General features: G+C 47.5%; 1 protein-coding gene across 1 annotated transcript in view; it reads right to left on the bottom strand.

Moving 5' to 3' along the window:
* Nucleotides 1-14,613, bottom strand: part of LOC144944093 (MAM domain-containing glycosylphosphatidylinositol anchor protein 2-like) — an 85,885-nt gene that overhangs the window by 11,155 nt on the left and 60,117 nt on the right. The window contains exons 12-16 of the mRNA XM_078872163.1: nucleotides 6,494-6,674; nucleotides 6,136-6,402; nucleotides 5,405-5,554; nucleotides 4,142-4,263; nucleotides 3,478-3,589 (exon numbers count right to left, since the gene is read on the bottom strand). Of these exons, the coding sequence (XP_078728289.1) occupies nucleotides 3,478-3,589; nucleotides 4,142-4,263; nucleotides 5,405-5,554; nucleotides 6,136-6,402; nucleotides 6,494-6,674 (832 nt within the window). The remainder of the gene's footprint in view (nucleotides 1-3,477; nucleotides 3,590-4,141; nucleotides 4,264-5,404; nucleotides 5,555-6,135; nucleotides 6,403-6,493; nucleotides 6,675-14,613) is intronic.

The following is a 14,613-nucleotide window of genomic DNA, read 5'->3' as shown; positions in this document are numbered from 1 at the left end:
CTGAAGCACGCTGTTAGGAATGAGCCTTTGTTGTGTAAACTAGGTGCGGATGATGTAAAGGTGTGTGTAAAAGGGACTGAGCCTTTTTGTTATGTAGAGATGATGCGGCTGAAATCGCTGCCAGGAAATTAGTCTTTGTTGTGTAGAATGGTTGACTGAGCTTATTATTATGTAGAGGTGGTGCGGCTTAAATCGCTGTCAGGAAATGAGTCTGTGTTGTGTAGAATGGTTGACTGAGCCTATTATTATATAGAGGTGGTGCGGCTTAAATCGCTGCCAGGAAACGAGTCTTTGTTGTGTAGAATGGTTGACTGAGCCTATTATTATGTAGGGGTGGTGCGGCTGAAATCGCTGCCAGGAATGCTCCAAATGTGTAGTTAAATCTTTTTTGCATGGTTAATAACATCTTTCCAATGATTACTAAGTTTGTACCCATCATCACGGTTGAAATTATGTCTGTGTTTGTATATTTGGATGGCCTCGTGTACAAACCTTTGATGGTAGCCAGGAGGCTTGCAGAGCACCTTAGTCTCGGAAAAGACAATTTTATGAGAGCCCACAGCGTTGCCGATCATTGTTAAAACCGAAAAACCTAAGAATATGAATCCACTCAACTCGCCGTGTTTGGAGGAGGAGGAATGCTGCCTATGACCCCAAGAACACCCCACCGTCAAACATGGAGGTGGAAACATTATGCTTTGGGGATGTTTTTCTGCTAAGGGGACAGGATAACTTCACCGCTATCAAAGGGACAATGGACGGGGCCATGTACCGTCAAATCTTGGGTGAGAACCTCCTTCCCTCAGCCAGGGCATTGAAAATGGGTCGTGGATGGGTATTCCAGCATGACAATGACCCAAAACACACGGCCAAGGCAACAAAGGAGTGGCTGAAGAAGAAGCACATTAAGGTCCTGGAGTGGCCTAGCCAGTCTCCAGACCTTAATCCCATAGAAAATCTGTGGAGGGAGCTGAAGGTTCGAGTTGCCAAACGTCAGCCTCGAAACCTTAATGACTTGGAGAAGATCTGCAAAGAGGAGTGGGACAAAATCCCTCCTGAGATGTGTGCCAACCTGGTGGCCAACTACAAGAAACGTCTGACCTCTGTGATTGGCAACAAGGGTTTTGCTACCAAGTACTAAGTCATGTTTTGCAGAGGGGTCAAATACTTATTTCCCTCATTAAAATGCAAATCAATTTATAACATCTTTGACATGCGTTTTTCTGGATTTTTGTTGTTATTCTGTCTCTCACTGTTCAAATAAACCTACCATTAAAATTATAGACTGATCATTTCTTTGTCAGTGGGCAAACGTACAAAATCAGCAGGGGATCAAATACTTTTTTCCCTAACTGTATAAGGGGAAATTTGTGAATATGTGTGTCTGTTTGAAATGTTTAGCATACTTCCCGACATGCAACAAACTTGAAATATGGCGTATGGGTAGTTTCCAGACTGTACACCATGCAACAAGTATAAAAATATACGTTTGTATTTTTTTGGGGGGGGGGGGGCGCAATAATGGATATTTTGCACGACAAGTGAGCTGTGACGTCACATCTTTGATGTCACCTGCATGCGGAAGCGTTACTCAGTGTGCCTGCTGATGTCACGCATCCAGCCCCAACTCTCCGCGAGTAAAGTGCCATACAAATGTGTTGCAGGTCAAAGGCGTTCTTCGCGCAGTATTGGTTTATTATTTGAGTCGTTTACTACCTTACACACCCTGAAAGTTGTGTGTGTCTGCAGCAAGCGCGTGTATGTGTACCTATGGACGCGCGCGCGTGTGTGAGGGGGGGCGTTAGTGTAGTGGTTAGCGCGCTGCGCTATGAACCCAGCAACCCGAGTTCGATTCCTGCTCACGGCCACCACCGGTGACGATTATTTAAACCGGTCCTGGGCCTCCCCTAGGTCGACTCAGCCTCAAACAAGTAATTGGTGTGGTGTGTGAACATCCAAGTCCTGGGCGAAGCCGGGTAGTAAAGCTAGTCTGGCATAATTGTCAAATCCGTTAGATGATTTAATTGATTATTGTGTAACTGACTGTGTATAAGCACTACAGGTTGTAAAGTTGTAAATATGAGAGGGCTATGGCATGTTTATGTTGAGTAAATTGCAGTTGAATATATCATTAAGTACAGTACTATTTAAACGTACTGTACTGGAAGTACAGCCAAGCACAAACATAATACAACGTAAAAATACAATTACAAAGTTATGGGAAAATTATCAATCATTTATATATTGTGATTTGCTATCGTATCATGAACAATTCTATATCTTAAAGAGAGGGTCTTTGCCTGGAACCTCTGTAAAATCACGAGCATTGATTCAGGCAAGCCTGACTGATGATGAGACACTGCATATGAAAACCGGTACAGATAATTTTTGTACTGAATCAACACTACTAAAATTATGGCACTCCCATGAGGATGTTGGGTAGATGGGATCAGGGTCACAACTTCCTATCTCAACGGGGGCTATGCAAGATACGACTGTGGGCCCCCCTCTTTTCTCCCGATTGCTTTTTACTGAAATAGCTACGGATATTTTAAACTCGTACACAATAATGTCGACTATAAATATATATTATGTTCGTTGCACTGTATATTGGGTTTAGAGGAAGACAGTCTCACAGTGACAGTTTTTATACAAAAATGTAAACGTACAATACTCACATTAAGTTATCGTGCATCTTTCTTTCATGCACATGTCAGTTATCAAACAGCCTGGTGTTCAGTAACAAACACGAGTAGCACTCCTATATTTTACGATGTGTATTTTTCAAAAATCTTTTTCATTTGTTGCAATGTTTTTATTACGGTTAATTGAATATTTCTGTTTGAAATGTTTTCTTAACATTTTTTAACTGGGTCTAACACGTAGGCTTTCGTGATCAATATCATCCATAATATAAGTTTTTTGGATCGCGTAAATATGAATGTGTCGCGTAAATATGAATGTGTCGTTAAACCCGCCACCACCCGACACAACCAATTAGTAAGGTTTGTCACGTAAACATAAAATAACAATTCGTTACTAGTACAGTACACCGGTATGTTGGGAGAGCAAATCCACAACATATACAATCTCAGTACGACGTTTCGCCAGTAATTACAACTAGCTTCATCTGGTGACAGCCACACATATTTACGCGATCTAACCCAAAAACAACCGATATTATTGATGTTTTAACTTGTTTGTCTGGTTGATTCGGGCCCCATTTGTAGCCGACTGGGCCCCTATGTGTCGCATAATGCTGCCACCAATAGCTGTGCCCCTGCTGATAAGATGTGTAAAATACATTTTTTGTTTCTATGTGGAGAGACTAATGTATGAAGGAGACAGAGTGTCTGCTTATCTGTTAACAACAACAACCACGTTGAGTGATATTGAACTGCCATGGATATCCCATGGTGTACACTGCGAATACAAGGCACTCCGTATATCAGGGGTGATGTGCTTGCTGGTGCTTACAGTTAAGAGTTGCCTCCTGTTTCTCCTGTGGGCATGCCCCTTCCGAGATGCTCACATCATCAATCCCAAAGCTGCCTTGTCCGCCAGGCCCTCTCACTGCTTCAAATACAACCTAGCAGAGCGCACCGTGGGACTCGGAATCAGAATGTTTATTTATCCTGGAGAGATCCAATGAGTTATGAAGATGCTTTTTCACAGATATAAAGTAGGGGTGGGTCAGAAAGCTCCAACAAACAATACTTGCACGTATTACCGTGAGCATGGATAGATGAATGTGGTGAATGTGTGTTATTTCCAGTGGGATACAGACCGACATTCTCAAAAGTGTTTACCTCTGTCAAGTACTGGTATTTGTATCCTCAAGCAATCCCCAAATCATTTCTAACCTCAGGTCAAAGAGACCTGAAACTGCTGTGGTTGATATCGCATCCCTTTGATAAGTTGGTTCACTCCAGTCAATCGATCATCAGGTCGCGTGTGGTGGGGTAAAGCGTGGGTATGCCCACCGCTTCTAAAACGTCTGGTCAATGTGGAAGAGTAGACCAAGTGCTTCTATAGTTGGTTCTCGTGTCTAGTGGAGGGCCCTTCCGCCAGCAGTGGCGTGACCAAGCAATCGCATGGCCCCTAGCTTTGCGGTTAACTTACTGGGAGATTGAGGGCTTACTTGAAAGGGCCCAGCAGGGTTGACAGGGAGCTGCACCAGGCATTCCTCCATGGGCCGGCCCTTGGACACCCAAACATGCCTGTCCTGATTGGGCCCAACTCGAACAAGCACATTCAACATTCCTGCAGCAGAGGACACCACGCGGACATCTCACGAGACATCACGACAACGTATCACAGTGAGACAGCTGACATCTACAGCATATGTAAGAACTCACGCGGTGTGGTTATATGGTGAGCTATATTATAACCAGTCACAAGGGCCTAAAAAGCCACAGGTTTGTCCCTTTTGCAACGTGTTTCCGTAATTCAATTTAAACAGTCTTCGTCTGCTACACGATGTGGTGATACATCACACTCGTGTGTTAAATTTTTTTGTAGGCTGGAGGTAAATGCTCTCACAATATTAACCATAAACTCAGATTAAATGTGACAGCCATCAATGGAGATAGAGCACATTTTAAAAATACTTTAAGCATCACCATTATTAACATTACATCTTGACTTAAAGCCTTCGTGACTGCAGGAATTTATATTCTTTGGGTCTTTCGCTAAAGTCACGTAGATAGGTTCAAATAGTGTTGCGATCGAAACGTCGTAGTTCTTTGTTATTTTCTTTGAACCTATCTACGTGACTTTACCAAAAGACCCAAAGTATATTATTAACATTATCTATATAGTAGCTATCAATACACAGTTATGAGGTTTACTTTGTGAAATACAGAAATTCGTCATTTTAAGTGGAGAAAATGGCATTTATCATACAGATATCTCATCTAATTACACGTTAATATGAGTGTAAACAAAGAAAATTAGTATTATTTATAAAATAATAAATACATATCCTATTTTACATCGAGTCATTCACGCAAACGCTGAATATTGTGAACCACATTTTAAGATCACAAAAGAGGGACAAGAACAGCAGTGAGACATGGACAAGACCCCAGGGTACGGGGTAAACAAAGCACAGCGACAGTAATGTGAATCTCAAACACGTGAGTCACTTGCAGCTAGGGATGCCACCTGTTCTTGTTTTATTTTGACAGTCCAGGAATTGGTCTCTGTTTAGGGGGGGGCAGGAATTGACAGGAATTAACTTGTACCGAGATCTGGATGCATCGCGTCGAACTTTTATCACAGTAAAACTGCACGGTTTTGATAGACCTAGACTGACTGAGAAATACGTCCGGATTTGGTCTGTGGGAAAGGTGGTGACCCTACTTGCAAAACTGATAGAAGTCGAGCCGATACAAATGCTGACCCGAGCTGTTCCCACGGCTGTGGAAATGGAACTCCAGGCAGGCAGATTTGAGACTCGTGCCGCTGCCACTGATGTTATAAATGGGGCTGATGAGACGAGCTCGCTGGCCGGCCTGGCCCTGCTGCAAGGCCTCCGCGTACATCAGGTTACCTGAATGCAGCACAATTTGGGCGAGGAACGGTGTGACATTCAATACGTCGGACAAGCGTCCGTGATATATACTCACCCGCTCGTCACCCGGTTCAAGTTGGCCTCAGGAATAGATTTTGAAGTTAGTATACATCGTTGCATATAGTTGTAGTCGACAAGCCAAAATTAAGATCGCTTAAAATAATTTACTTTTCATTCTTGTAAATAATCTTAAAATACGATATTTGGTAATAATACATTTAATTATTTTTTAAAATGTCAATGTTTAAGAGCTACTCCATTTCACGATGCGGCAGTTTAAATAGTGGGGCAATTTTCTCAAATCACTCTGCCGCCTCTCTCCACTGATCAGTACACATATTACACCATTTAGTCAATCGGCAGGTAAAATGTGGGTATGTGGTCCACCTCTTCCAAAAAGTCTGGTCATTGTGGAGAGTAGACCAAATACACCCGAGTTCACTGTAGTGGAGCCCATCTTCAGTGGCGTGAGCAAGTGCTTGCGGGGCCGCGTCTTTGACAAGTCTAGGCTTGTATCTGTACCTATATTTCTGATGTTGACAATGATCTGTAGCGGTCACCTCGCAATTTAGTCAGCCTCGACTGGAAGCGTTGATCAGTGAAAGTGGCAGAGGCTGGGGATGCCGATAGACCAAACGGACGAGTTGTAGCAGAAAAATGAGGTGATGCGGGGATGCCAGGGACCCCGGGTGAGCTGTGGGTCCTGGGGGGAGGAGTAGGTCTCGGCCACTCTCCCGCCCCACGGCGCTGCTTCCAGTCAAAGTCATCATGCGTGTCCTGCATGAAGCCACACAGCAGCAGCTCTTCAAACCCACAGAAAGCCTCACCTGAAAAACACACGCACCCATGTTTCATGAGGAGCACGCTGGGGTACCATGGTGTGGCCGGCTGGCAGCGTGTGTCGGAGCGGTGCCCTACCATCAGAGTAGTGGATCCAGCGCATGGCCGAGTCCCCGGGCCCAAAGCAGGTGAAGGGAGTGAGGCGTAGCTGGTGCGCGTGCGGCAGAGCGAGCTCCACAAGGTTGTGGCTCAGCAGGTCTCCTCTCTGCACAGGGTCGGCTATGGCCACCTGCACACTCTGCCATGAGCCTTGCCCACCCTGCACACAAACATTGAGCCCTGCTCAAGCTTTGCTTGTGGTTCGGGCTGGTGACATGGCCCCAGCCCCAGCATTCGAACTACGGTGACATGGCCCCAGCCAGTGACAGCCATGTCACTGTGGTTCGAATGTGTCAGGCCACCATGATTATTACCTGTGGATGTTGTAACCACAGGAACACTCGCCGTTTGCTTCACAAGGGTACTTTAAAAATCCCTTGACATCATACGAAACAATTAGGCCTAATGTATGCCAGCGTCATGGTTCAAGTTTGAAAAATTACCCACATATTACTCAGAATAGGAATATTTTATTTAGACTGGAGGAGGAATCCAATGAGCTATAGAGGTATTTTTCACAGATGTCCAGTAGGGGCCGGTCAGAAAGTTACAACAAACACAATACAAAAAACAATGGTATAGGAAACGTGAGCAAGTCACTAAAATAAATAACAATAACTTAAGTCTATAAATACAAATTGCACAAGTACATCAATTCTTGCTAATTTTTCAACACTAATATCAAGCTTGGACAAGGTAACACAACAACAACAGATCCAGACTGTACCAAGACAACAACACACAGTACCTCAATAAAATTGCACGTTAAAATTGAACTATCAATACGTGGGTAAGGATCAAAGTTACAAATCACAATGACAAATGTCGTATCCAGCACTAATCTTCTGCTTCAGGTTATTTTTTGAAGGAAGATTTACGATGTTACTGGAGAAAATAAGGCATAGTTAAAAGGCAATTATATGGACGTCTTAGGTTTCTTGTGTTTGACATTGGGATTAATGAATTAGCTAAGTATAGTGTATGGTGCTGGGGCTTGCAAAGCCACGGCCGGTAATGTGTTGTGATTATGGGCAGCCCAGGTTATGGGATGTAGTACCAGCCCTAGTGGGGTTTGGGTGAGCACTGGTTAGCGCTGAGGCACCACGAGCAGTGTGTGGTGCGGGCTCCCGGTGAGGGAGCGAGAGGGAGCGTCAGCCAGCCAGGGTTACCTTGGGGCATGATACGCTGGTTGACCTGCTGTCACGTGACCGGATGATATTGGAGGGGGGCCACCGGTGGACAGGGGCCGTGGGGCGGTCACGTGGTCCAAAAGAGCTCTCGGGAACCTTCGAGAAGGAACTCGAGAGACCTGGAAGGTGGGCGGGGCGTAGGGCGGAGCCAGCCCCGGCCCAGGGGCATATAACGAGGGCCCCGTGAGGAGCTCGAGGTTCTTCGTGTGCTGGTATTACGAAAATCCACGTCGGAGAGAAGCCTCTAGCCACGCGGTCCGGGACCCCGTTTGTGGTCCGGACCGGGATAGCAAACCGTGTCTAGTTCTGCTGTAGCGTGGTTAGATGGGCATTCGAGACCCGAGTGTAGATCGTGTTGTGTTGTGTGTTAATGTGTAATAAATAGTGTTGCTCCAACCATAACGTTTGCGACTCAGTTGGACTCACTACACGTCCATGTGCTGTTTTAGCCAATTTCAATTTAGGTCCCAAATGATCAATAGTTCACCTTTTGGAATGGGTGATGTAATTTTATCCAGAAATTAATTTCATATTTTGCCATTTGGTTTCGTGGTCTACAGAAAAACATCAGACTATTTTTTGTATTACCTGGAGAATAATTCTGAGTGTGATGCATTCAAAAGAGCACGGATTAGTTAGAGTAGTAAGTTGAATGCAAGGTAGGTTCTATTCTTTGGAACTTCGGTAAAGTCACATAAATAGCAAAATAATGATCAAAAATATAATTTAAAAAAATACAATTTAAATAATAAACAACAAAAAAACAATAATGTAGACTGTAGCCTGGTTCTTAATCGGAGTGAGTGTAATGGCAGTCTATAATGTAGACTGTAGCCTGGTTATTACGTTTGGTGAGTGGACTGGCAGTCTATAATGTAGACTGTAGCCTGATTTTAAGCTGGTGAGCATATTGACAGTATGATGTAGACTGTAGCAATGGTTATTAAACTGAGTGAACGTACTGGCAGTCTATAATGTAGACTTATACTGGTAGGAACGAAGTGGACCAGACCACCAATAGATTAATGTGTCCGTCCGTCCGTGTATCAACATCGCCCCCTACTGCAAACACTTGGCATGACCCTGTCCGACAAGATGGCCGCCCGCTCCCCCTGCGATCTGTGAATTAAACAAGATGGCCGTCGCTTCCGGCGCCTCACGGCAAAACTTTAAACTTCGCTTCAAATTTACTTTACTGAAACGCAGCACGTTTTTTTTAACACAGAGACAAGATACATTTATTAACACAGAGACGAGATACATTTAATCGCCTTATTTGTGCACGAAAAGCACGGCGCGAGGCCTAGTGCGGCAGGCTTCGCGAGGCCTAGTGCGGCAGGCTTTGCGAGGCCTAGTGCGGCAGGCTTCGCGAGGCCTACTGCAGAGAAGGCATCACGAGGCCTACTGCAGAGAAGGCTTCGCGAGGCCTACTGCAGAGAAGGCTTCGCGAGGCCTAGTGCAGAAGGCTTCGTGAGTGTGCCAAGACGTCTGTGCCACCAATCCCGGTGTGCCATTTTAGGCTGAGTTGACCTAGGGGAGGACACGAGGATCGCGGTGACGCGGGGTCGCAGCCGTGATAAATCCACTGCTGGATGAACGCCAACCCCAAGCCGTCGCCCCCCCCCACGCCCTTATCCTGCTGCGATGTAATAATCCACCTATTATTGATCGACTGACTATGGGCGAACTCATTTATTCTGGTGGGTGAACAGTGGCGGGGAAGGGTGGAGGAGGAATTGATGATAAAAACAAACTTGCACCATTGCTACAGCTGCCGCGACGAGAGATGTGGGAGGAGAAGCGGCGACCGCTGCCTTGCAGGTGAGAGGTGTGTGTGTGCGTGCGTGTGTGTGCGTGCGTGCGCGTGTGCGCGTGCGTGTGTGTTTGCGTGCGTGCGTATGCGCGTGTCTGTGTGTGCGTGTGCGTGTCCGGCCCACTCGAGCGGCGTGATGAATGGGCGCTATTGGGCTTCGGATCGTTATTCACGGCGAACTGGAAGCGTAGCAACACAACTTCATTACGTGTGTGTGTGCGTGTGTGCATGTGTGTGTACGTGTGTGTGTGTGCGTGCGGTGTGTGTGCGTGTGTGTGTGTGTGCGTGTGTACGTATATGTGCGTGTGTGCGCGTGTGTGCGCGTATGTGCGTGTGTGTGTGCGTGTGTGCGCGTGTGTGTGCGGTCGATATCCCTGTACCGGTATTAGTATTATTCCTACCAGCCCACCCCGCAGGGTCCTGTTTCTTGGTTCTTTCAGTAATTTAAATATAAAAAATATATAAACATACATAAATAAAAAACTAAAACCACGATGTTTCGATCGCAACACAAACGATCGTCATCAGGAAACGGGGGGTTAGCCTCTAAAGGCAAACTGTTTATAAAGGTTGACAAGATGGGCGTAGCCCGAGTGTGTCAGCAGCATGGGCGGGGCAGCTAATGTTAATGTAGGAGAAAGCAACGCCAACGCAGTGGATCTACACTAATCAAAGGGCCGCCAGGCAATCATTTGCACCTCGCTCCACGTACCCACACTGCTGACGGTGGAGCTTGACTTCACAAATTAAGTCATGACTCAAAGTGGTTTATGACATCTTTTCAATGATTGTTGAGTTTATAAACACCCTCTCAGTTGAAATTATGTATGTCTGTATATATGGATGGCTTCATGAACGAATCTCTGTTGATAGCCAGTCGGTTATTTTTCACATATACTGCCATACCTTCATCTCTTGATTGTCTAATCAGAATATAATTATATCCTTCAGTTTATTTTAGGCTAGCTTTTATATGCGAGGTAAGCCACGTTTCAGACAGACAAAATAGGTCTGGGCAAAGATTACTGAATAAAAAATGTAATTGTTGAAATTTAGCTACGAGGCCTCTAATATTGGCATAGACAATGCCAAGACCCTGTTTTATTTTAATCTGAGTTAAAGGTGAGTGATGGAGAAGATGTGGCAGTAATGGGGCCAGGATTGTTTTCAACACACAACCTAATCAACAATATCATACTATAGTGAAAGTGAGTTTGTTACTCTGTCCAGATTTTGTTTCTTGAAGCCCATTTTTTTGAGCGCATAACGTTTGTGACTGTTCAATTAAGTATTCATTTTACGCATTTTAAAATGTCAGTAAAATGTTGATTTAAAGTTTGGGAAATATTACATCTGGTTTTCGACAGTCAGATTTGCAATACATTTACGATGTCTATACAGGATGCTTCAAAAAAATGTTAACACTTCCGAGAACGGAGTTGTTTCTTTTTGACTGCTTGTGTTATGGTTATTGCAAACATGATGCCTTGTATAAAGGTGTCAGTTTTTGTACCAGTTGAAAGGGTAAAAACCTATTACTATATTTTGCCACTGGTAAAGGAGGTCTCACAGTATTCTTTAATGTTGTTGTCTACTCATTTCTGACTCAGAGTAGTTTAGAATTTACTAACCTATCAAGCCGAACCTTATGTTATCCTTTGTAGGTTCGAATTGAAGCCCGAAGGCCCCCAAGCCCTCCGCACGACGTAGGAAATGAGGGTATGATGCCACAGCAGCGAAGCCGCTCTGCTGACGCCCCACCTACGATCCCACCACCACCAAGCAGCCTGGCCGACATTGCTCTTCCCTCACCGCCCCCCACATGAACACACGCATACACCCCCACATAAAGCCTCGCGGGGAAGTCGCCTGGCCCACAGGTTTTCACCCAGGAGCCCTCCTCATGGGGGGACATTCTCCACGGTTTTCCTGGAGGCCAGGGAATTGACTGAGGCTTCCCCCAGGCTAAATTGTACTGCGGCGCCGTGAATTAACGTGGAATTACACGGTCACGATGAGGCTACTCAGCCCCGCGGTTAAGACACATACAACACACACGGGTCAGCAGGCCGGTAGGGGGCGGAGCCACGAACGGCGGGAAAACAGGGCAGGCACCCTGATTGGTCGGGTGCTTAGCGGCAGTCCCTTTAATGTGGAAGCCCAGGTGCGGACGTCGCTGAAAGCACCGATGCGGGCACACCAATGGCCGTGAAGGATCGTGGGTTAGCCAAGGGATTCTTTGATAAAAGGGAGAGAGAGGGCACGATTATCAGTACGTGTTCTCCTCAAGTCAGCGATTGGAGCAGTCAGCTTGCCGGCCACTGGATCGTCCGTGTGACGAGTATCAGCGCAGCCAGGCCCCGCTCCCAGCGAGAGCTTCGTGCAGCCTCGTCTTTCCTCGACTTCCCGCACATCCGAACAGAACCGTGAGTATGAGAGAGTTGTTATTTAGCGTAAAAGCCTAGGGAGGTTAATTCCAAATAGACGAGGTAGGTCAGGTTTAGACCGTCGGGAGATAGGTTAGCCTTACCCTGCTGATTCCGACTCTGATTCAAGTAATAGTGACTCGCAGACGCGCCGGAAATAAACCCTAAAGCATAGGATACCGATGCTGTGTGGTCTCTGTGGTATTGAGGAGTGCTGGGAGTGGTGTGGCCGCGGTGAGCGACGGTAGAATCGCGCGAGTATACGTGGGATTATTCATACGGCTATTGTTTAGATTGTGCCCAAGCGTGGTGCATGAATCCTGTCGCCAGTTACTCTGGAGGACGATTAAAGCATTTCTTCAATTCCCGAGTACTCAGCAACACTTGTTCTAATGCCAATCCCGAATATCCGCCCCACAGCCCTTTAAATAATCTCCAATACAACCCCCCAATCGTCTACGCGTGTATGAGTGACATCCCTGCCCTCTGAACCCTGACCCCCCGTTCCGCGCGTGCGATTGGTGTGTCGCTCTAAAACCAACTCCGAATACCCGCTCCACAGCCCTTTAAACAATCTCCATTGCCAACCCTCGGCAGCAACGCGTGTGTGAGGGACGTCATTGCCCTCTGACCCCTGACCCCCCGTTCCGTGCGTGTGATTGGTGCGCGGGGTTGTGTGAGCGGAGACGTCGCGTTTGAGTAGCTGAGGTAGCGACGGGTTGATTCCAGGCAGGCATGTGCCAGCCCAGAGCTATGCCCCACAAACAGGACTCTCGGACCCGAGGGGCCGCGGCGTGAAGAGAAGAAGCGGAGAGCGGCAACCCTCCACCCGCGAGCGAGGAGTGGAGTAGCAGCAGCTCTCACACGAGTGAGGAGTCCGGAGGCAGCAGCCCCCCCGAGGTCAACCCCCCACCGGGGGAGGACCCGGGGGCCAACAGCCTCAACAAGGGCCCTACATGGCCCGAAATTATCTATAAATATTAATAGCTTCATAATGTATTTTATAATATGACATGTAGCAATGCATGTCGACGAGTCATCTTTAAGCTATGGGTGACCTTATGAAACGGACAATATCATGAAATTGTAGAGTATTGTAGACTGGAGGAAAATAATTAATAGAATATGGGAAGTGCCATTGATTAAGAAAGTATAGGGGTGTGTTGTGTGTGATGGATGAGGTAACAGTGAGTTTGATGGTTTGAGTGACAATGGGGTTCAAACACAGACTAGAATTACTGGATGAGAGACCAGCAGCAGTCTGCCCTACCGGTTCCAGACGACTCAGTAGCAGCACACACACATGTAATGGGTTCCGGAGACACTTGTAGAGGTAACTTCTTTATTACAATACAACACTCCAACAGTCCTGATACTCTGTTACAGCCTAGGTACACAGCCTAGGTACACAGCCTAGATACACTACTCTGGCTACGCTCTGGGGTCCTCCGGCTACAATTACTCTAGGAAAGGCTAATCTGACCCGACCCAGCCAAGGTGCGGGTCTGGACTCTGGCTTCCTCGGAGCTCGCCCTTACAAGGACGTAGAGCCGGGAGTCCCAGAGTCCCACCACTGGCCCACACAGCGTCCCAGCCCTTACAAGAACAAGCGAGACGAGGGGGTCCAGGGTCCTACTGTGGCTGGTCTTGGGTCTTGAGCTACAACTGGCTTCGATCGGCCAGGGAGCTGCCCTTTAATGCCTCGTCCCCAACGAGGGGTGGGGTTGTGTGCGCCCCCAGGTATCCCACAGAGTACACACAGCCCCCCCCCCCCCGTTGGTGGCGCCAAGGGGCTTAAGCGTCTGGGTTGCCTGGGATCCTAGCGCCTGGCGCCGAGGCTTATCTGTCTAGGGTCCCAAAGCCCCCAGCAGCCCCTCCCCTCTTATGGCACTACACACACACCAGCCAGGGGAGGACCTTTTTCGAGCAGGAGCACATCTTGAAGGCCATGGCCACAGCACCAGATCTTCACAAAGCGAACTCCCAGATTAGTGGCTGAGGCAACGGAGCAGCTGGGGCTGTCGGCACACCTTGAGGTGGTCGTGGAAGTGGCATGCGCAGCACTTCACTGCGTGTGCTTCACAGGGTGTTTGTTCTCCATGTCTGATGAGCGCCGCTCTTCGTCTGATGAGCCCCACGCCATGGGCGTGGTGCCTGTGGTGCCGAGGGGCAGCGCCCGGATACGCGTGCGGCTCCCCACCGCCCACCTCCGGTACCGCGTGCAGGCCTTTGTGTCCACGGGGGAGTCCATGATGCTGAATGGCGAGGGTAATTCGGGGCACTGAGGGGGGAACCCACAGCTCACATGCGCGTAGTGGCACTGCCCGCCCTCGCCACTCCACATAGCTGCGGTGCCAGCTCCTAGTTGCCAGTTCCGCGTGGTTCTGTGAACTTGCCGATCTCGGGATGAAGGGCAGCAGCCGCGCGTGCTTTATTAAAACCACCACTGCGGTTAGCGGTGTCTGTGAGTGGTGGCCACGTCGAGAGTGATGCATTGACCAGCGTGGTGAAGCATGGCCAATCAGCCAATAGTGGATGGATCATGGCTGCTGCTGATGTATTAGTGAAGGCTTGGGGAGACCTTCATCCAGCAGTGGACAGATCGCGGCCGATGATGCTCATGGTGAATTCTAGTGGGGAGAATGTTAGGGGAGCGAGGCATTCATCCAG

The sequence above is a fragment of the Lampetra fluviatilis genome, chromosome 33, assembly GCF_964198595.1.
Source record: "Lampetra fluviatilis chromosome 33, kcLamFluv1.1, whole genome shotgun sequence".
Taxonomy (NCBI): Eukaryota; Metazoa; Chordata; class Hyperoartia; order Petromyzontiformes; family Petromyzontidae; genus Lampetra; species Lampetra fluviatilis.
This window is presented reverse-complemented; position numbering and strand designations above follow the sequence as displayed.